Source organism: Candoia aspera, chromosome 11, assembly GCF_035149785.1.
Source record: "Candoia aspera isolate rCanAsp1 chromosome 11, rCanAsp1.hap2, whole genome shotgun sequence".
NCBI classification, from domain to species: domain Eukaryota; kingdom Metazoa; phylum Chordata; class Lepidosauria; order Squamata; family Boidae; genus Candoia; species Candoia aspera.
The window spans coordinates 1,540,898-1,560,542 of record NC_086163.1 but is presented as its reverse complement, the minus strand read 5'-3'; the positions used below and the strand labels follow the sequence as shown (position 1 = coordinate 1,560,542).

Genomic DNA, 19,645 nt, shown 5'->3' with positions numbered 1-19,645 from the left:
GCTCCAGGTCCCTCCTATTAAATATTGTCTCATGGGGCTGAGGAAGTGTGCCCCCCCCCCCACAGATAGGGACAGCCCCCTCTCTCCTGGGGCTCCTGAAGACCCGGCTTTGGTCTTGGTCTGGGGCTGATGTGTTTGGGGGACCCCTGGTTGGTTTATTATTGTTGGATTCTTTTAGTCTGGGCTTCCTGTGGGTGTGTGTGGGTGTGTTTTTAACTCTTACTGTTTTGTATTTGTAAGCCACCCAGAACCTATGGGAGTGGGCAGCTATAATAAACTGAAATAAATAATATATCTTGTGGCAGGAAGTGTGTTAAGCCAGAACTAAATGTCAGTGTTAAGCCAGAATTCTTCCAGTCACTAATATGCTGTTCTCTTGCAATTGAAGAGCAGCAGCTGTTGGTAGAAATTTACACCAGTAGACCAAAGAGATCAAACATTGGTGTAAATGCCTGGAGTTGAACATGGGTGTGTTTTGCTCTTAGAAGAATGGTTGAAATTGGCTCTTTCCTTACAGCACTTGTGCTCAACTGTATTTTGAAGTTTTAATTAGTTTTTGCATTTGCACTGAACTTCCTAGAACTTCTTAAAACTGCGTCTTATTTCTTTGTCCTGTGAAATTTATGTCCGGTTTGTTAGAGATGTAACGTCCTGATGGATTTTATAGTTTGACACAAAAAGCCGCAACTGGTTTTAGAAGTAGCTCCCGGTGACCCGCTTACGTGTGGTGCAACGTGGTGGGGCCAGGACACCCTCTGGGATGCTCTCCCTCGGAGGCGGCTGTGGCGACCCTCCAGCAAACCGGTGCTTGGTCGGGAGAAAGCGCAGCGGAACTCGAGGGAGCTTCCCCCGCGACTACGCGAATTGCCCAGCGGCGCGGCTTGCCCTGCGTGCTCGAGGCCGAGGTCTCGCTTCGGAGCGGGGCGGCCGGACGTGGAAATCCCCGCTGCGTTAGACTCCCGGTCGGCTCGATGCAGCCCGAGGGGGGCCACGCGTCGGGTCTGCCTGCGGCACAGGCGGCTGCCTCGGGCAGGGAGAGACGCCGCTACCCGAAGCCCGCCTTGCCAGGGCTGCCCTCCGGGGTCTCCGAGAGCGCGGCGCAAAGCCTGCGGGAGCCTGGCGGCGACCCGGCTGGCCGTTAGGCGGCAGCCCTCGCCGCGGCCGCCAGAAGCCCGGCCCAGCCCAGCCCAGCCCAGCCCAGCCCCGGGCGAGGGGCGCAGCGCGCGGGCGGCGCTTGGACGCTCCGGCTCAGTCGCCGGGGCGGGCTGCGGGACTTAGCCCGGCGGCGCCCAGACCCAGAGGGCCGCGGCGATGGTCGGGGCCGGAGACCGGCGGCCGCAGCAGTAGCGGGGCGGGTCGAGAGCGAGCCGCGCGCCCAGCATGGGCGGCGGGGGCCGGCTGCAGCCGCTGCCGTTGCTGCCGCTGCTGCTTCTCCTGCGGGTCTCGGCGGGGCCAGTCCCGGGCGAAGTGGACGCCGAGGTGGGTCGAACGGGCCGCGCCCCTCGTCTCCCCGGGGCTGGGCGGGGGGCGGGGGGAGAGCGCCGGCGTTGCCCACGCAGCACCTGCTCCGGGCTGCCCCGCCGCAGCCTGCCCGCCGAGCGCCCTGGGAAGGCGAGGCGGGGCCCGCTGGCCGGCCTGGAGGACGCCCGGGGCGGGGGGGGGGCTGGCTGCGGCTGAGCGCGGAGGCAGAACTCCCCGGCCCGACGCCCCTCTCGCCCGCGCCCACCTGCTGCTTCGGGCGGGGATGCACGACTGGAGCCCGGGCCGGAGGCGGGAGCGCCGGCTCTCGCCCGGCGAGCGGGGCCGGGCCGGGCATTGCTCCCCGCTGGCCCGCGCCGCGTCCGGCCCCGGTGTGCTGCCAGCGGCGCGACTCTTCTGCCTTGCAGGCCTGGCTGCAGTCCTACGGCTACCTCCCCGCGCCCAGCCGGCAGCTGTCCCCGCTGCGCGCAGCCCGGAGCCTCTCGGCCGCCCTCGCGGAGATGCAGGCCTTCTACGGCATCCCGGTGACCGGCGCGCTGGACGAGCAGACCCGAGCGTAAGTGCCGGCCGCCTCCGGGCCGCCGCCTCCCCCGGGGAGCGGGGGGCTCTTCTCCGTTGCCGGGCGGGCGCCGGCCTCCCCGCCCGCTGCGGGGCTTCCCCGCGACGGAAAGGCCCGCCGCCCCCCAGCCCGCTCACCCGGGCCCGGTGGGGGGTACGTGCCTGGATGCAGGCCCTCGGCCGGCGGAGCCCTGCCCACCTTTGGTTTGCTGGATGGGCCGCAGGCGGGGAGGGCGTTGCAGGGAAACCTGCCCTCGCGACGGGAGCGAAGCGCAGATCTTCCCCGGCGGTCCGCTGATAGTACCTTGGAGGCCACTGTCGAGCATCAGAGAGCGGGTCCCTCCTTGGTGTGGCTTGAGGTCGGGGGTCCCCTGAGGTGCCGGGGCTGCGGGCACCTTGGATGAACCTCCCAAGGCTCTTCCAAACGTTCCTATCAAGTGATCACTTTTAGGCAGCAGGAAAGCAGCAGGAGGATTGGGAGTTGTAGAATTGCCTTGCCTTGATTCTCCTGGGTACAAGGGCAGGAAGGCAGGCAGGCTGGGGGGAAGACAGGCTTCCGGGCCTCTGTCCTTACCTAGAGTTTCCAGAGGCCCTGTGGGGAGTCTGTTTCCTGTCCTGGCCTACCTTGCAGGGCTAATATTAGTCTATTCGGAGAGGCATCTGACCCTCCAGGCACCCTCCATGCTGTTGGGCACCTTCCTGAAGTGTGAGTTGCACCACCAACAGCAAGTGGATTTACCGTTGGTGGATCTGCACCTCACCATGCGTGGGACAAGTAATGCAGCATTTGGGGCAAGGTTTGCCTCAGCCCGGAGGGGCAGAGCAGGGGGCAGCCCAGCCAATGTGTCTGCATCTCCTGAGGGTTTGCCAGAGAAGTTTGGACGAGCTGGGGATCCATTTCTCGCTAGCGGGAATCCTTTACTGCAGGCCGGCTGACAGAATTTCCTGCCGAGCACTCCAAAATGTCTTTTTTTTTAAAAGTCGGCTGAAAAACGGGGACACTGCATGGTCTGTGACCCTCCCCGGAACCCAGCACCAGGGAGCCCATGGAAATAGGAGCAGTCAAGAGATCCCTGCCCTTAGCAGAGGCAGTGTCTTTTCTGGCTCAAAGATGTCCCCAGACAAGCTTCCCATTCCCATCCTTCTCCCTCCGTTACTCAGCTCTCTCAATCCCCTTCCTTGTTTGAGGACGGGGGAAGAACTGCACTGCCCCTTCGTCTGACACGGGGCCCTTGCATCGACTTGAAGCCTGCGGCCCAGATCCCAGCTAGAAGGCAGCGTTCCATGTTAGCCGGTTTAAATGAGTTTCTAGGTGACCATTTGGAGAAAAGACTCATTCATCCTTTATCCTCACCAGCACAATCCCTCACAATTTGTCAGATCAATTGGACAGTCTTTCTCCTGTTCTTGCATCGCCTGGCCTGGCCTGGCTCACAGGACACAGTAAACCTGGGTATGATCTTTCATGCTCATTCCTCCCTGCCATAATTCTGTAGTCAAGCAACCTTGCCCTTCCCCAGAGAACAGACCCTCCAGGAGGATAGGGGGCAGGGAGGCAGGGGGCAGATCTGCCAGATCAGATTAGAGGGCAGCAGCTGCAACAGGATCCATATGCCTGGACTCAGAGGAGACCCACATGCTGCTGCTTCACCTTTTTCTTTTTTTCAGCTGTTTCACAGTTGCTTCACAACAACCATTTATTCGATTCCCTTCTTTTAGGGAAAGAGATACTGCAACTCTTTCGTGGCAGTAGAGCCGTTGGATGCAGGGTGTGTTTAAAGCTCAGGTGCTTAGAGAGTTCTGGTGGCTGAGGATCCGAATGCCCAGGGCAGAGCTCCATCCTTTCATCTTTGGTGTTGGGCCAAGCCTGTTCCTTGGAAGCTGGATGATTTGCTTCAGCTCCTCCCTTCAGCAGTATACCGTAGGGTTTTGTTTATATGGATTCTGTTACTGACCGTTCCCCGTGCAGGGCCGCACAGCCGTTTTTGTGGTGGTGCTGGTGGTGTTTACCAAGATGGCTCCTTTTAATTTTCGCAAGGGCCTTCTGTCAGACTGAGAAACTTTTTCTAGACCAGTGTTCCTTAAACGTGTGATCCTAAGACACTTGGGGGTCCCCCAAGACCCTCTTGGGTCTGCAAAATCAAAATTACTTGCCAGCCTATGTTGAAAGACAATACAATATTAAAATCCCATCAAACAACTGTGAGAAGCAGTAGTGGCAGCAAATGCGTCAATTTTAATTTTTAATACGGTAAATACTGATAAATACAATCCATACAAATATAAGTTCTTCTGGGGTCCTCTATAATTTTTAAAAGCAGGAAGGGGTCCTGTGGGAAATTTTTTTAAAGAAACTCTGTTTTAGACCATGCTTTCAGGTACAGAAGATTAGTCAATCCTGCGATTGCGGATTGCAACTCTCAATTTACATCCAAGTTTTTGGCAAATCCGCTTCAGCTGTTAAGACATTCAGATTCGTTTATCATATTGGAATCATCCAGGCTTTGTGGGTGCACTGGTCAGCTCCTCTTAAGGGAGCAGCTCAGTTTGGCAAGCAGGCTGAAGACGCACACAGGCGAGAGGGTACCAAGATTGCAGTGTGGTTTTTCTCATACATTTTTTAAATTTCTGCCTGCCTATCTAAAAAGCTGGACTTGGCATTTATTGGCCCCTTTCCAGTTAAACAGCAAATTAACCCAATGGCATTTCGTTTGCAGTTACCTACTTTGATGAAGATTTGTCTGGTATTCTGTTGGGCTCTGCTTATTCATGAGGAGCCCACCTGCCTCTTAGATTTTAAAACTGTTCCTCCCACACCTATGCTGGTGAATGGGAAAAAAGAATACAGATAGTCCTCACTTACTGACTGCAATTGGGACCAGCAACTGTGTCACTAAGCAATGCAGTTGTAAAGTGAAACATGACTGCGCCCGACTTATGATGTCAGTTCCAGCTGCAGTTGTTGAACAGATCACCCATGGTCATTAAGCACAATGTCACATGACCCCAACTTGCAACTTTCTGCCAGCTTCCCCATTGACTTTGCTTGTTGGAAGCCAGCTGTGAAGGTCACAAATGGTGATCATGTGACCGTGGGATGCTGTGATGGCTGCAAGTTCGAGGACTGGTCGTAAATTTCCTTTTTCAGTGCTGTTGTAACTTCAAACGGTTGCTGAATGAGCAGTTGGTAAGTGGGGACTACCTGTACAAAGCAGAATGTATTCTGGATTTTAGATGCAGGAGGAGATGTTTGGAACATCCAACTCACTGGAAAGGCTATCCTGAATCCGAAAGACTATGGGAAAGCACAACAGATGTCTATGCCCCATGTCTTGCTCATCTGAAACTCCCACACCAGTCCTGTTTCCATGGTCTGCCACCACTCTCACCAGACAGTGAACCCCAGGAAGAAAAGGGCTCTGTGCTTCCTGCCATGATAGATTCTCCACTCTAGGCCATTGTGCAGCAAGCCTTGTTAGTGACTTTGGGGAACTGCCAAAAAAGGGTGTGGGGAGTGAATCTGTAGTTGATTCCCATAGTACCTTATCTCTGTGCATGGAAGGGGAGACTGCTGGGAGAGGTGGTGTAGAGGAGTATGGAGATAGCCATGAAGAAGGAATGCAAGAGCGGTTGCGTAAACATCAGCTTAGCCATGAGAAGGAGGCAGGGGTGAGAAAGGAGGTCAGGATTGTGCTGTCTTGGTTTGCTTGGGTATAAGAGTGGGGCAGAGGGAAACTCAAGATTCTGTTGTTACACCCTGTAGCAAAAAAAGTTTCAGTAGTCCTTGTGGAGTCTCCAGCCTACCTTGAACGCCCAGAGGGAATGAACTATAAATTCAATTAAATCAAATTGAATATTTGCTTTGCTCACTTTGGGAATGTAGCCCCAGTCTCAAAAAATTAGGCTGTTCTGTTTTAAACCTTGCATCCTGGAATTTATTCCTGCAATGACCTCCCTGTGAAGAAGGGAAGGCCCAGAGCAACCAGTGAGGTCTCTGGTCAAGGGTGAGTTTCAGTGTGGGTCTCCACTACATTCCCCGAGCTCCCCAATTAGATTCTAGAAATGTCAACATGCTGAGAGTCCAGTCAGGAAGATGTTTTGCTTAATTGTTTTGTTTTGCTCTTGGCCTTCCATTCCCTGATTATTGTAACTTGAAGATGGATGAAGCGTCCCCGGTGCGGAGTTCCTGACAAAATTGGGGCTCAGGTCAAAGCTAACATGCGGCGGAAGCGATACGCTCTGACTGGACGGAGGTGGAGCCAGACGCACCTGACCTTTAGGTACATCCAGCTGTTGAGGCCTGAAGCAGAGAACATGGGGAGCCAGGGGTTGCTGTAGACCTGATCACGTAGCTCAGTTGCAACCCCCTAAAATGCTGGGTGAAAAGATGCATGGTAGAGTTTTGCATAAATTTGCTTGATGCCAGGATCTGGTGACTGCAACATTCAGAAGATTTTGCCAAAGGGAGGGTTACAGAGGAGGAGGATAAGGGTGGGAGGCAGTGTGTGTGATCCGTGGAGAGGACCCTGGATGTTCAGTTCAGAAGTCCAATTCCTTGTTGGGGTGTTTGCTTGAAAATTTCCAAGACCAGCAGGGACATTTCTCTGCTTCCAGGAGTCTTTGAAGAATAAGGATCTTACATTAGTCTACAGATTTATTCTTGCATTTTGAATTTGAGTTGTCTGAGGTGCACCTGGATTATATTGTCAAAGGCGCTTTGACTATACAGTCACAAGTTCGGTCCCTGCTGATTTTCCAGATGCTTGGAATAGCAACGGTGTCTGGAGCCCCTGGAAGAAACATTCTTCCTATAGATTCTCTTAAGACTCTAAAGGCTGAGCAGTTTTTTGTGGCATGAGCCTTCGTGGGAAATGGCCCCCCTCATCAGATGCCCCCCATGCCCTGGTCAGAGGGGTGGCAGCAGTGGCGTGTTAAACCTGTACGTGAACTGAGGTACAGTGGTGGAAAAACCGAGCGACAAAGGTGAGGCCTGTGGATAAAAAGCTGCGATGGGTCCTTATAGCAAGGTGTACACTTCAAAGGCACTCTCTCCTCTCTGCCCTCTCTGGAGCTCAGCCCTGTCCTCAGCTGCTTTTCTGCTACAGGACCACCCTTCAGCTTTGCGGGAAGCTGCTGTTGACCTCCGCAGTTAAGTTTGGCTGTCCTCTTGCCTTTCACTTTCTGAAAGCTTTGGGGCTTGCATCCCAGGTGCTGAAGCATGGGGGCTAAGAGAAGGTGTGGCACTGCAGCAGTGGGGGGGGGGCTCCCTGGAGGACCACCTGCTCCCCTAACCAGAGGTAGTAGAACTTCTCTATGTCCCACCCCCCCTTTCTTTTGGCAGCATCCAGAACCATACGGAGAAGCTGGGGTTCTTCCATTCGTATGACGCCATTCGCCGAGCTATCCGTGTATGGGGGCAAGTGACCCCGCTGGCCTTCCAGGAGATCCCATACAATGAAATTAGACAGACGAGGAGAGGAGAGGCTGACATCATGGTGCTCTTTGCCTCGGGATTCCATGGGGACAGTTCCCCCTTTGACGGCACCGGGGGCTTTCTGGCACATGCGTATTTTCCAGGTCCTGGAATGGGAGGAGATGTTCATTTTGACTTGGACGAGCCCTGGACACTAGAGAACACAGAGGTGCTGGGTAAGGAAGTGTCTTGGGTAGGAGAAGGTGTGGAGGGCAGAGGGAACGGCCTTGAAGGACAGAGGAAGAGCCACTGCCAAGGCGGCGGTGGAACGAGCGGGGCTCGAGCCCACTCCGAGAAGCTGGTTTGAGTGAATGTCTCAGACGAGCCCCTCCCTTGAAGACAGCGCGAGGGAGGGGGGAAGCACATTCAGACTTGCAAGATTCTGCTCCTGTAGCTTTACAATAAAAGAAGTCCCGACCTGCATGGCCTTGGTTTCCTTAGTCTGGTCTACCTTGAAGGGCTAGCAGAAGGACAGGGGAAGAAAGGGGAAAAGGCAGTTGTGTTGGCTGCAGCCTGGGGAATTAAATGGCCCTTTCCAAATGATTCCCATTTATCAGGTCTTCAGCGAACACTTGCCTAGATTAAACTGGTGAAGCATCCTGGATTTTTATTTTCTTTTACGCTTGAAAATGTTGTGATGGTTCCATCTACCTCCTGGCTCAGTTTCCTTCCCTGAAGCCAGCTGCTGGCCCTGATCGCCCCTCTGACTAGAGGTCCATGTGATTCTTAACAGAGAATCTTTATTCACTGTAGATGTTCCTCCTTCAAGCGCGAAGGGCCCTCTTCTGCTTTCCTGCCCTGTAGCTGGGCAAGTGTGGATCAGGGGATGCAGAATTTGGAGGCCTTGAGACACCCCAGACCCTTGCTGTTATCTGTAGGAAACAACCTCTTCCTGGTGGCCATGCATGAGCTGGGCCATTCCTTGGGCCTAGAGCACTCTAGCAACCCTGGTGCCATCATGGCTCCTTTCTACCAGTGGATGGACACAGAGAACTTCAAGCTGCCAGATGACGACCTTCGGGGGATCCAGCAGCTGTATAGTGAGTGGCAACTGAGTGATGATGTCTCTGTGTAGGGTCAGTTTAAAAAAGGGAGGGAGGGATGCAGGATAAGTGTCCAGAGCCACTCTCCAGGCTGATGTCTAAAGATGCTGCACGGAAGAAGCCAGGTCTCTGCCTGTCAGGAATGCCATTTGCCTCCTCATCTCCTGATCAACAGTGACCAAGTGGAGGTGTTGAAGATGATCTTTGCAACCATTTTCATGATATTTGCCATTGTCTCAAGAACTGCCTGGCATCTGGTGGACAATAGGAGAGGCTGGAAAATGTCCTTGCCTGGTGAGGGGTAAATGGTAGGCTAAATAGTGGCTGTGGGAAGATTCACTTCTAGGTGGGAAGATTCACTTCTAGGTGACCCATCTGGTATTTGGTCTATCAGAAAACAGCCACAGGGAGAGCAAGCCTGCTTCTTCCTGGGCATAATTTGGGTGCTTTTTTGCCAGAAGGAGGGTGACTTGGTGCTAAACAAAAGTTTCTTTCTGTTTGTGGGCAACCTGTGGCACTTGGGCTGCATTCTGCCTGCCCTGGCACTCCTCCTAAGGCCTCCGGAGCACCCCCAAGTGGCAGGGCAGGAGGTACCCATTTCAGCCTTGAAAAACACACAGCCTTCCCCCAAACCTGTTTTTTTTCCTTCCACTGCAAGCAATTTGTAAAGGCAACTTCACAAAGGTGGGCCTAGCCCGTCACTGGCCATGCTGCCTGTGGCCTTTGGAGGGCAAATTTTATTTTGTTTCGTTTCATTTTTTATTAAGCATTTTTAAGAAAAGGAGAAAGAAAAAAGAAAACACAAAATAGATAAACAGGGAGCTCATATGCATCGTAGAGATAGGTTAAATTTCTCAATATTTCATTAATTTGTGTAACTAAATGTATCATGTCATTTAAAAAACTACTGGTCTTTGTTAACATCTGAGTAATGTATGGATACCAACAGCAATATTCAGTGAAGTATAAACCACCAAGAGGCCAATGTTTAAGAAAGAAGCTTCCCCCCCTGGCAACATCTGCACTGGTCTTTCCTTTTTTGTCAGGGACGCCAGGAGAGCAGCCTACCAAGCCCCTGCCCACCATGGTGCCCCGGAAGCCAGATCAGAAGCCTCCAGGCAAGCCGAACCAGCCTCCCCAGCCCGGCCCCCCAGACCCACCGGAGCCCAACATCTGCGAAGGGAACTTCGATACGGTCACTGTTCTGCGCGGAGAGATGTTTGTGTTCAAGGTGCTTCCCTTTGCTTTGTACCCCTTGCTGCTCCTCACAAGGTCTTGGGCTGTGGCTTCTGTGGTGGGGAACCCTGGCAGTTCTACCAACTGGGCAGTTTGTCCTGAAATCCAGTTGCCCCCTCCGGAGAGCTCCCCTGGGCTTAATGCGAGCAGGTTTCCAGGCTCAGCACTACAGTGCTGAGTTCTGAAGCAGGCCCTTCCCCAGGAACACAAACGAGCCTGCCTTTGGCACCTTGTGCTCTGGGTGCAGGACTTTCCTGGTGCCCGGCCCCAAATGAAATCAGCTCAAATGCCAGCTGAAGAACAGAAGAACAGTCTGCTGGGTCAGGCCCAGGGCCCATCCCGGTCCAGCGGTTTGTCCCTCGCAGTGACCAACCAGCTTTCTTGGGTACCTGAAAGCCACAGCCCCCTCTGCCCCCTGTCACGGGTCGCTTCCAGTGGGCATGTGCCCAGAGGTGACATTGAGATTCAAGTCTAACAACTCTTGAGGGATCATGAACTTACCCAGTCCCTATTTAAAGCTAATCAAGTCTGTGGCCATCATCACATCTCCTAGTAATGAATTCTACCATACTTCTTCACATGAAAAAGATTTGAAATCGCTGTGATGCAATAAGGAAGTACTCAGCCTGTCCTTGCCAGCACACTCTGCAATAAAGAGAGGAGAGCCCTCGTTTTGCCTGCAGAAAGGCCCAGATCCAATCCTGCCTTCCCCGCTGGAAGGATCTAGTGGCGTGAGAAGGGGGCTTCCTTCTCTGCCAGGAACCTGCTTGTCAGGATGAGCCCTGCTTCCTGCCTCCCTTTGGTGGGATCGCCACACTTCTGGAACACTGCCCTGGTTTTTTTTCCCCTCTGGCAAAAATGTTGGAAAGTGTTTCTGCCCAAATTAGGAAAACAACTCGCCCTGACTGGTATTTCTGATGGCCTTTTTCTGGAGTGCAGGTTTTTGCTTTGTTTTGAGTTGCTGCAGCGTCTCCGGCCCTTTCTCTGCTCACCGGGCAGTAAAAGGGGAGCCCACTTGCTCTCCAGGGGGCGGGGGCGGGGGCCGGCCCTGGGCAGATTGCGCTGCTGGAGGCGGAAAGCGCCAGACTTCTGCTCCATCTGAGTGCTGAGGGCTTGGGTGGATGAAAGGGGGAGAGGAGGATGGGCACCGCTGCCTTGTTACTTTTCCATTCTTGTATCCTAATGCCATTTCAAGATCTCATTCTCCTCGGGAGAGCAGCGGAACAACAGGCTGCAGAGGTGAGGCCACGGTCACTATCTCAAGTCAGGAGCGGGTGGATGCTTGCTTATTTTCAGGGCCACTGGTTCTGGCGGGTTCGCCACAACCGGGTGCTGGACAACTACCCCATGCCCATTGGGTACTTCTGGAGGGGGCTCCCTGGAAACATTGATGCTGCCTACGAGAGGCAAGACGGGCGATTTGCCTTCTTTAAAGGTGAGTGGCTTTAGCGGTGGGCAGAAGGGGAAAGCCAAGCTCTCTGGCTGGGTCTGGTCAGGAAAAAGGGGGCAGAGGGTTCTTCTCCAGATTCCACCACCTGGGTTTTTTGGGCAGATGCTCCCCCTGGGGCCAGGTAGGGCAAGGATTTTGCAGCCTTGTTCTTTGGCACCAGAGGGTCAGATTCCAAAGAGGATCATGTCTTCAGTGGCACATGCTGGAGGTGCCTTCTGCAGCTCCTTAGCTGGGCCCCTTCTTGGTGTCCAACCGCCCTCCATGCTAAATTCCCTTGGAGGGAGGCAGAGCTTCAGAGCCGTTGGGGCGAGGTCATGCATGACCAAGAAGGAAGTCAGGATGTCTAGGTGGTACTTGAGAGTTGGCAGGCAAAAGCAGCAGAGAATCTGGGAATTTTCACCAGTCCTAGACTCCAGGACCCATCCCCTGGAGGACAGAAGTCAACCAGAATGGATCTGAAATCCTAATACAAGGCATTGCTGGGGCTTGGTGGATGACACTTATTTTTAAAATAAAGCACTTGTAGGATAGGGCTGATTCAAAAAGAAGAGACACTGTAGAAAGAAAGGAGGAGCAGCAAGGTACGTAAACAATGTCATTGGCACAAAGGCCGTGATTCTGTGAAAGCGCTTTGGGTAGGGATCGATGAGAGAAACAGATGGTATTCTTGCCACAGTTACAGTACGCTCTGCTAGATTTAGTTGTGATTAACAGGGAAAAAATAGTTGATGTACTTAAAATGGTGGGAACGTTGGGGTAAAGTAAGCGTGACATCTGGGAATTATGGGTGGGGGTTGGACTAGAAGATCTCTAAGGTCATTCCAACCCTATGATTTTATGGTAGCGTAGTGAAAACAAAACATCGTTAAATATTTTATCCATGTCTCAGGAAATTTGATTCCAGGAGATCAGAGAAAGGAAAATAGGATTTTTTGATGAGAAGTGGATTGCCATATTGAGAAGGTTTGGGGTTGCAGTAGATCCTAAACTGAGTATGACCAGCAGCGTGATGCTGCTGCTGACGAGGCTACGGCTGGCTGTGTCAGCAGAAGCCCGATAGCCCTAACAGCCGTGGGAGCTGCCTGTTCTCCTCCACACTTGGTTGCGTCTGGGTCCCTCTCTAGATGCCCCACTTGAAAAAGCATGGTCACCCCAGCGCGCGTCATCTGGGAACCGAGGTCTGTGGGCCATGATCTAGCAGAGACGAGTACGTCTAGCCTGGAGAAGGGAAGATTTTTGAAGGCGAAACAGTAGCAGCCTTCAGATGGAGCAGAGGTACCCTCTGTTACTGAGGAGGAGAAGTGCCAAGAATGCTGGGAGCAGATTTGGGTTCCTCCTTCGAGGTGCTTCTTAAGTGGGGGAAGAGGAGTTTGGCAGGAGAGGAGGCTGAGGCCGAAGGAGGGATTCCAGTCATTCTCTCTGCCACCGCAGATGCTGCAGGTTAGATTGCCCACAGACGCCCCACAGCTGCCTAATTCCCAGCGGGCAGCTGCTGCCATCCCCTGGCCTGGCCTGATGTCCCTGCATGTCCTTTCTTCAGGGGGCCAGTACTGGCTCTTCCGAGAGGCAAACCTGGAACCTGGCTACCCGCAGCCCCTGAGCAGTTATGGGCTGGGCATTCCTCACGACAGAGTGGATGCTGCTGTTTGGTGGGAGCCCACGGGCCACACTTTCTTCTTCCAAGGAGACAGGTGGGTAACGGTTGGCAGCAGCGGCCCCGTCGTCCTCAGACTGGCGTGTCCCACGGCCTTGGGATGCATTTCTGAAGGACCTCGGGGCTGTGGCAGAGGTCACCGTTTGCTTGGGGTATTCTGCCAGCCTGCATGTGCAGCGTGGCTCCCACGCGGGCCAGCTGTCTTTCCCTCATGGGCAGGACTGCCCCGGCTGCTTCCCCAAAGCCCTCTTCTCAGCGGGAGCCTTTCTTTTTGGAGCCCGAGAAGCTAAGCTAGTTCTTCTGCAGCTGCTCTGGACAAGGGGGGGCCTGCCCGTGCCTCCAGCTGGTAAAGGGGCCCCTTCCCCAGAGGGCCATGGTCTGCATGGCGCCTGCGGGCCTCTGGCCCTTCTGGGCTGGAACTGGGGGAGATCTCCAGGCCATTGATCCGCTTGAGGAAGCGGACTCAGAGGACGAGCTGGGACAGTTGGCCAGTGCTGCGAAAGAGATGGCAACCAGCTCTGACACGAATCAAAGGGTTTTTTATGCTAAGAGCTGCGTGGGGCCGCAGTGGGGCCCTTTGGGGTTTGATGCCCCCTGAGCTTCTCTGGGCCCAGGAAAGCTGTTCATGGAGGCCCTTTCCTCCTGCAGGTACTGGCGCTTTGATGAGGACAGGGACTCTGTGGACCACGGCTACCCAAGGAAGGTCAGCGTCTGGGCCGGGGTCCCTCCTGCCCCCAAGGGCGCCTTTCTCAGCCCTGATGCCGGTGAGTGGACGAACCAGGCTGGGAATATGGCAGGCGAACTGGGGGGGCAAATGACTGCAGATGGGAAGGTCATCCTGGGCCAGAAGGAGGGGGACCGGCTTGTCAGGCGTGGGAATCTGGGGCAAGGGGTGGCTGAGAAACACCTGGGGTGCAGGGTTAGAGGGTCATCCGTGCAACACCAATTCTTCATTGAAAAAAGATTTGTAGGAAATCACTGACCAATTTGCTTAATGCATGCCCTACATAAATTGGGGGCAGCATTATTAAAACAAATCACCCGTTTGGGCTGGTTTCAGCAACCCGAGCGTCTTCCAGCAGTTTGGCGAATGGAATATCCATGCCGGCCTTGGGGATTTGGGGAATTGAGCTCCAGGTCAGGGAAGGTTGAGTCTCCCTGTGAGATGAAAGGCCACCTGGGAGGGGAGGGGAGGCTCAGCAAGGCTGGATGGCGCTAAGCGTGCAGCTAAGCAGAGCTGTCTTCGACTCCACTCCTGCGTCTTCCGGGAAGAGGAAAGGAAAGGAAAGGAAAGAGTTCTGATTTTCCCATCGGACATCAAGAGGTTGGTGGGTTGTGCCGTTAGAGGAAGTCATGGAAAGGGATGTGCAGACTCGGCACCCATCTGTGAAGAGCCCCCCTTTGCTGCTGATGTGGCAGATCAGGGCAAGAAGCTGCTGCCACCTGACCGGCCTGCTGCTGCTTTCAGAGGCCTCTGGCAGGCAGCGGCAAGGTTCCCTCTTCAGGGGACCGACCGTTGGCTGTCCACCCCCAATACACCGCCATATCATGGAAGTAACTCATTTTCTAGGTTCCTGAACCATACATGATCTAAAGGACTAGGCTTCTACAGAGCCCTTAAGCCACGGAAAAGTAACCCAGTTTAAAAGCAGTCAGTGTTGTGCAAAAGCAGATGCTGGGTCTTTATCTACCCTGGCTGGACCTGCTCTGCGAACACAGTCGCCGAGGCCTTGGGACTTGGTGCCTCCTGCGTGCCTCTCCCTTTCCCACCATCTCCTCCTGTTCCTCCTCCCCTTCCTTCTGAACGTGCAAATCTGCTGCTGGTGCCACTGGTGGAGCTGCCCTTCCAGAAGTCAGGGCTGGATCTGGACAGCCACGCTGTGCATGATATGCGCTGTCCGAGGAATTCTTGGGAGAGACCTTTGTGCGCCAAAGACGCCCAGTGGGGATACCACGCCCAAGGGCCCCGACAGCCTCTTAGCTGAGAGGGGGTTGGCTGGGGGCCCTCCTGACACGTCGCCTCTCCTGCTTTCTTCCAGCCCACACGTATTTCTACAAGGGCAGGTTGTATTGGAAGTTCAACAACGAGCGGCTGAAAACAGAGCCTGGCTACCCCAAATCCATTCTGCGGGACTTCATGGGCTGCCAGGAGGAGGCAGCTGTGGACCCGGACCCCGGCCATCGCTGGCCTGATGCCGGCCAGCCCCCTTTCAAGCCCCGGCAGGACAAGGAAACGGAGGAGGGTGCTGTGGCCCCAGGCCCGGAGGAGGAGGAGGAGGAGGAGGAATCCACTGTGGAGAAGGATGCTGGGGAGGGCAGGGGGCGGGGTGGGGAGGGGGGCGGGGACATGGACATCGTGGTGCACATCAACGATTACCCACTGATGGTGAGCATCGCCATGGCAGTGGTGCTGCTGCTCCTGCTGCTGTGTGTCCTGGGGCTGGCCTACGTCATTGTGCGGCTGCAGCGGAAGGGCCATCCCCATGCGCTCCTCTACTGCAAGCGGTCCCTGCAGGAGTGGGTCTGAAGCCAGAGAGCTGCCATGGGGCAGGCTGGGGCCGGGGAAACGCTGCCTCCTCTCCCGCCTCCTCCGGGCAACCTGGCTGCTCAGTTGGAGGAAACCCTGGGGTCTTGGGCAGACTCTGGGGCCTGTTGCAGGAAAGGTTTGTGGCCCAAACATGGCTGCTGCAGCCCGGCACCACCTTAGATGCTGGAGGCTGAGCCCCTTCTGCAGACGGAGGGACGGTTGGCCCGCTTGAGCAAGGAGAGGAAAGGCAGCCGGTGATGAGTGGCTTTTTCCTGACCTGCTGCTGGAGAGGAATCCTGTAGATCTTACTCTGCACTCTGAGATCTAGTCCATCCTTGGGGATCCAGGCCTGGGCTTCACTGTTTGGGATCTATTGAGTCTCCTCTGCATGTGCTCCAGAGATGCGTTCAGAGCTGCTAGCTGGGCCTTGGGGGTAGGGAGAGCCGCTTCATGGCCAGTGGCGGCAGCTGGGCTTGGCCAGCAGTGGGCATCAGTCAGTGGCCAATGGGCCAGGGGTTGAGGGGCTGACATCCTGAAAACCTTAGTCTATTTTTGTAAATTCCTTTTTCCAGAGCGTCTCTGGTTGCAAAGCTAAACTTGGAAAACTTCCTTCTACTGTAAACGTGTTTCTGCTCCTACTGACATTTAATGCTGCTTGAACCCTCTGAAGATGAGGCTCAGGCTTCCGTGGAGGCCTGGTCTGGTTGCCTACATAGCTCTGGGTCGCTCCTTCCGGCCTCCCCCCTATTTTTCTGCTCCTGGTTCTCTCTTCATAGACACTGGAGTGAGTCCTTGACAGGCACGCAGGCCAGGCCCACCAGTTGCCCCCCATATCTGGCTTGAAGACCCCTGGGAGGTATCGGGGTGAGCTCTCCACAAGGAAGGGCCATTTGGTTCTTCCTGAGGCAGCCATCCAGCAAACCAGGCAATGGGGTGATGAGAACGATCCCGTTCCTGGATCGTTGGGCATCAGCAGTTCTCAGACTTGAAGGGCCACCAGGAGCCCACTTGAGATGATACCCTGACCACTCTCCCTTGAGGGGGAGAAGGTCCCCGGGGCACAGGCGGATGGAAGGAACTGCCTGCTCAGCAAGTTGTATGTGCAGGAATTGTTCACGTGCCTTCTCCCCAAGACGAGAACTTTCTGTAAGCTGGTCAGAAGCAGCTGTGGAACTGGGCTTGAGCCCCTCGGTTCTCAGGAAGGATTTCTGAGTCACTGCTTGGGTTGTGGCTTTCCTCAACCTGATGTGCTCCGGCAGTGTTGCATGACAGCTCCCACTTTTTGTGGTAAGCATAACTGGCATCTCTGAGGCTGCCCAACGTAAGCATGTACCCACGATCATTGGTGACACGTGCTGGGCAGGTTCTTCACCAGCTCCCAAGCTGGTGGGAGTAGAACCCCAAAACCTGTGTGACTTTTGCTGCTGCTGCTTTTTGCTCTGCCCACATGCTTGCCTGGAGCTTTCTTCCTGTTGCACATTAAGCCATAGCCAGGCCAGGCACACTGAGCCAATTGGAAGGGCATAGTCAATGGCTATGGGCTCTCTATCCTAGCTGGTGTTGGATTTGTAAAGAGGAAATGGTCTGTCTAAATTCTGCATCAAGGAAAACTGGTTTCTGGAGCCCATATAGGGTATACAAATGTAAATATTGCTGATTTCATTGTTCATCCTGTTTCTGTAGAACCGCTGGGATTGAGGAGCTTGCTGGTCCCTTCTCTGTATCCCTGGAAAAATAATTTGGATGCTCTTCAAAGGTTCTCTGTTCAAGCTTCACTGCCACGAGGGTTTTATGTGCCTGGAAGTGGCGCTTCTTCAGTGGCCTTTCGAGAGGCGAGGGAGGAAACATGAATCCGGCAGGACGCTCTGCTGGAGTGCTGCTCCTGAGAGTTCAGGGCTTGCTTCTAAGCGGGTGGTCTTTGGGCACCAGAGGAAAGCCAGCATAATCTCTTTGCTAAAATTGAAAATGGCATCTTGGAAGTAGAATGAATGAAGTGATGGGAGGCAATTTGTGGGATTGGGGAGACCATCCACACGCAGAGCTTTTCCCTGCTTGGCCAGGAATCCCTGCCTTGTTTTCCTCCTGTGCTGGGCCATTGAAGGTGCCCTGCTGGCCTTTCGGGAGGGGGCTGGGCTGCAGTGGCCATCTTCAAGTCAGGCTTGGCCACTTCCCTGGCTAGCTGCCATTTCCCTCCCTGTTGTTTATTCATTCAGTCGCTTCTGACTCTTCGTGGCTTCACGGACCAGCCCACGCCAGAGCTTCCTGTAGGTCGTCAACACCCCCAGCTCCCCCAGGGACGAGTCCGTCACCTCTAGAATATCATCCATCCACCTTGCCCTTGGTCGGCCCCTCTTCCTTTTGCCCTCCACTCCCCCTAGCATCAGCATCTTCTCCAGGGTGTCCTGTCTTCTCATTATGTGGCCAAAGTATTTCAGTTTTGCCTTTAATATCGTTCCCTCAAGTGAGTAGTCTGGCTTTATTTCCTGGAGGATGGACTGGTTTGATCTTCTTGCAGTCCAAGGCACTCTCAGGATTTTCCTCCAGCACCACAGCTCAAAAGCATCTGCCTTCCTTCCCTCCCTGCTGTTGCCAAATTCTCCGTAGGGAGTCAGCCTGGCTAAAGGCAGCAGGGGCCGGTGGCCCCGTTCCTCGGAGAATGGCTGCCTCCTGCAGCCTGAGGTCAAAGCAGCCCCTTCCTCCCTTTTGTGGGGGCCACCTTGTTCCTGTCTCAGTGCCTGGTGTGCTTTTGGGGAAAGAAGCTGATCCACTGTGGTTGGTATTTGGAATGCTAGGGAGGGTAACGGGTTTGATGAAAGGCATTTTCTGTGCATCGGATCAGGCAGCTTGTCTGCTGATTGTGAAGGCTGAAAGAACTGCATCCATGTAACATGCATGAACACACACCCTCATCTGTCAATAAAACATTTGTGCCGATGCTTCACATGAACCACCTCCTCGTATGCCCAAATTGGTTGTATTTCTGAAGAGGCTTAGGCGTAGGCGGACCTGAGTTGGGGATCAGGCCAGCTGTTCCTTTGGGGCCAGTTTTGAGCCAGCCTGGTCACGGAGGGACTGGGGGGAGAAGAGCTTGTGCTAGCCAGGCTGGGGGGAGTTCCGGATGGTCCCTTCGGAGCTGCCTGGAGGGGTCAAGTTGGGAAGGCCAGGTACCAGCCCCTCCTGGCCAGCTGGTGCACAATCCCGGCTCCACCCAGCGTCCCTCGGTCGCCTCGGCTGCCTGGGAGGGTCCAAAAGGGGGCAGGAAGTCACAGCCCCTTCAGTCCTGGCTGCCTCATCCTCTGGCTGCCTGCTCTGTCAGCCTTTTTCCAGACCCCCCTGGATGGGGACACGGGGGGGACTCTCTCCCTCTCCCTCTCCCTCTCCCCCTCCCTCCCTCTCTGACGTGCGCTGGGTCCCTGTACAATAGACCCTGTCAAGGCAGCTGCTTTCCCTCCCTCCCATCAGGCACAGGCTGGCTCGGCTGCTGCTGCTGAGATGCGGCAATCCTGAGGCCAGAGGGCTGCCCTTCATGTGCCAGAGAGTTCACGCAGCGGGCTAAGCTGACCGGGCTTCGAATGGTGCCCAAACACAGCTGTTACGGTTTTAACCCACTTGGTAAAGAGGGTGGGGCCCACGCTGCCCCCCAGTCTGGATTCCGACATGGATGGTAGCAGTTTGGGCCATAACGATCTTGTGCTGCCTATTTGATTGCTTGGAGAGAGCAAGATGCTTTTGCAGGCTGCACATGGCAGGAAGTCTTCCTCATGGAGTTCTTCTCTGGAAAGGAAGGGGAGCCCTGGCTGACCACGGCTGTGTTGCTGGAGGAGGGAGGGAAGGCTGCTTGGGGCACCGCTCTGGGCTGTGCGGCCCAGGCCACGCCTGGGTCCAGTTTGGGTTGCCACACTAGAAGGTTCTGAGGAGCTGGAAAGAGGGCTGCAAAGAGCAGCTGAAGGAAAGCAGAAAAGGACAAGGGGAGACGTGATGGCAGCCTCCCGGTCCCTGAGGGCCGTCTCAGGGGTGAGTGGATTCCTTCTCCAGGGTGCAAGAACTAATGGGTAGAAGCTTCACAGCAACAGTTCCCAACTTGATTCTTACTGAATTTCCTGACAAAGCTATTTAGCAGCGGAGTCATGGGTGCTCTATCACTGGTGGTTTTCAAACAAAGGTTGGACGGTCGTTTGTTTGGGAAGGTTCCCTGGGCAGGGGTTGGACTATAAGACCTCCAGGA

The 19,645-nt window shown here is 54.7% G+C and overlaps 1 protein-coding gene across 1 annotated transcript; it reads left to right on the top strand.

Annotated features, from left to right (window-relative positions):
- Positions 1–1,279: 1,279 nt before the first annotated feature.
- MMP15 (matrix metallopeptidase 15) lies at positions 1,280–18,370 on the top strand. Its single transcript, XM_063312695.1, has 10 exons — positions 1,280–1,479; positions 1,887–2,035; positions 6,195–6,317; positions 7,379–7,686; positions 8,389–8,550; positions 9,600–9,784; positions 11,086–11,224; positions 12,780–12,930; positions 13,542–13,657; positions 14,933–18,370. Exons 1-10 carry the CDS (start codon positions 1,381–1,383, stop codon positions 15,418–15,420), a joined length of 1,920 nt encoding a protein of 639 aa, XP_063168765.1. The 5' UTR covers positions 1,280–1,380; the 3' UTR covers positions 15,421–18,370.
- The last annotated feature ends 1,275 nt before the right edge of the window (positions 18,371–19,645 follow it).

What these genes read in the sequence shown, in the direction of transcription:
- MMP15 (XM_063312695.1), top strand. Translation starts at nt 1,381, where the DNA reads ATGGGCGGCGGGGGCCGGCTGCAGCCGCTGCCGTTGCTGCCGCTGCTG. An exon ending in GGGGATCCAGCAGCTGTATA is followed by an intron (nt 8,551 to 9,599) that starts GTGAGTGGCAAC and finishes CTTTTTTGTCAG; the next exon opens with GGACGCCAGGAGAGCAGCCT. An exon ending in CTTTCTCAGCCCTGATGCCG is followed by an intron (nt 13,658 to 14,932) that starts GTGAGTGGACGA and finishes GCTTTCTTCCAG; the next exon opens with CCCACACGTATTTCTACAAG.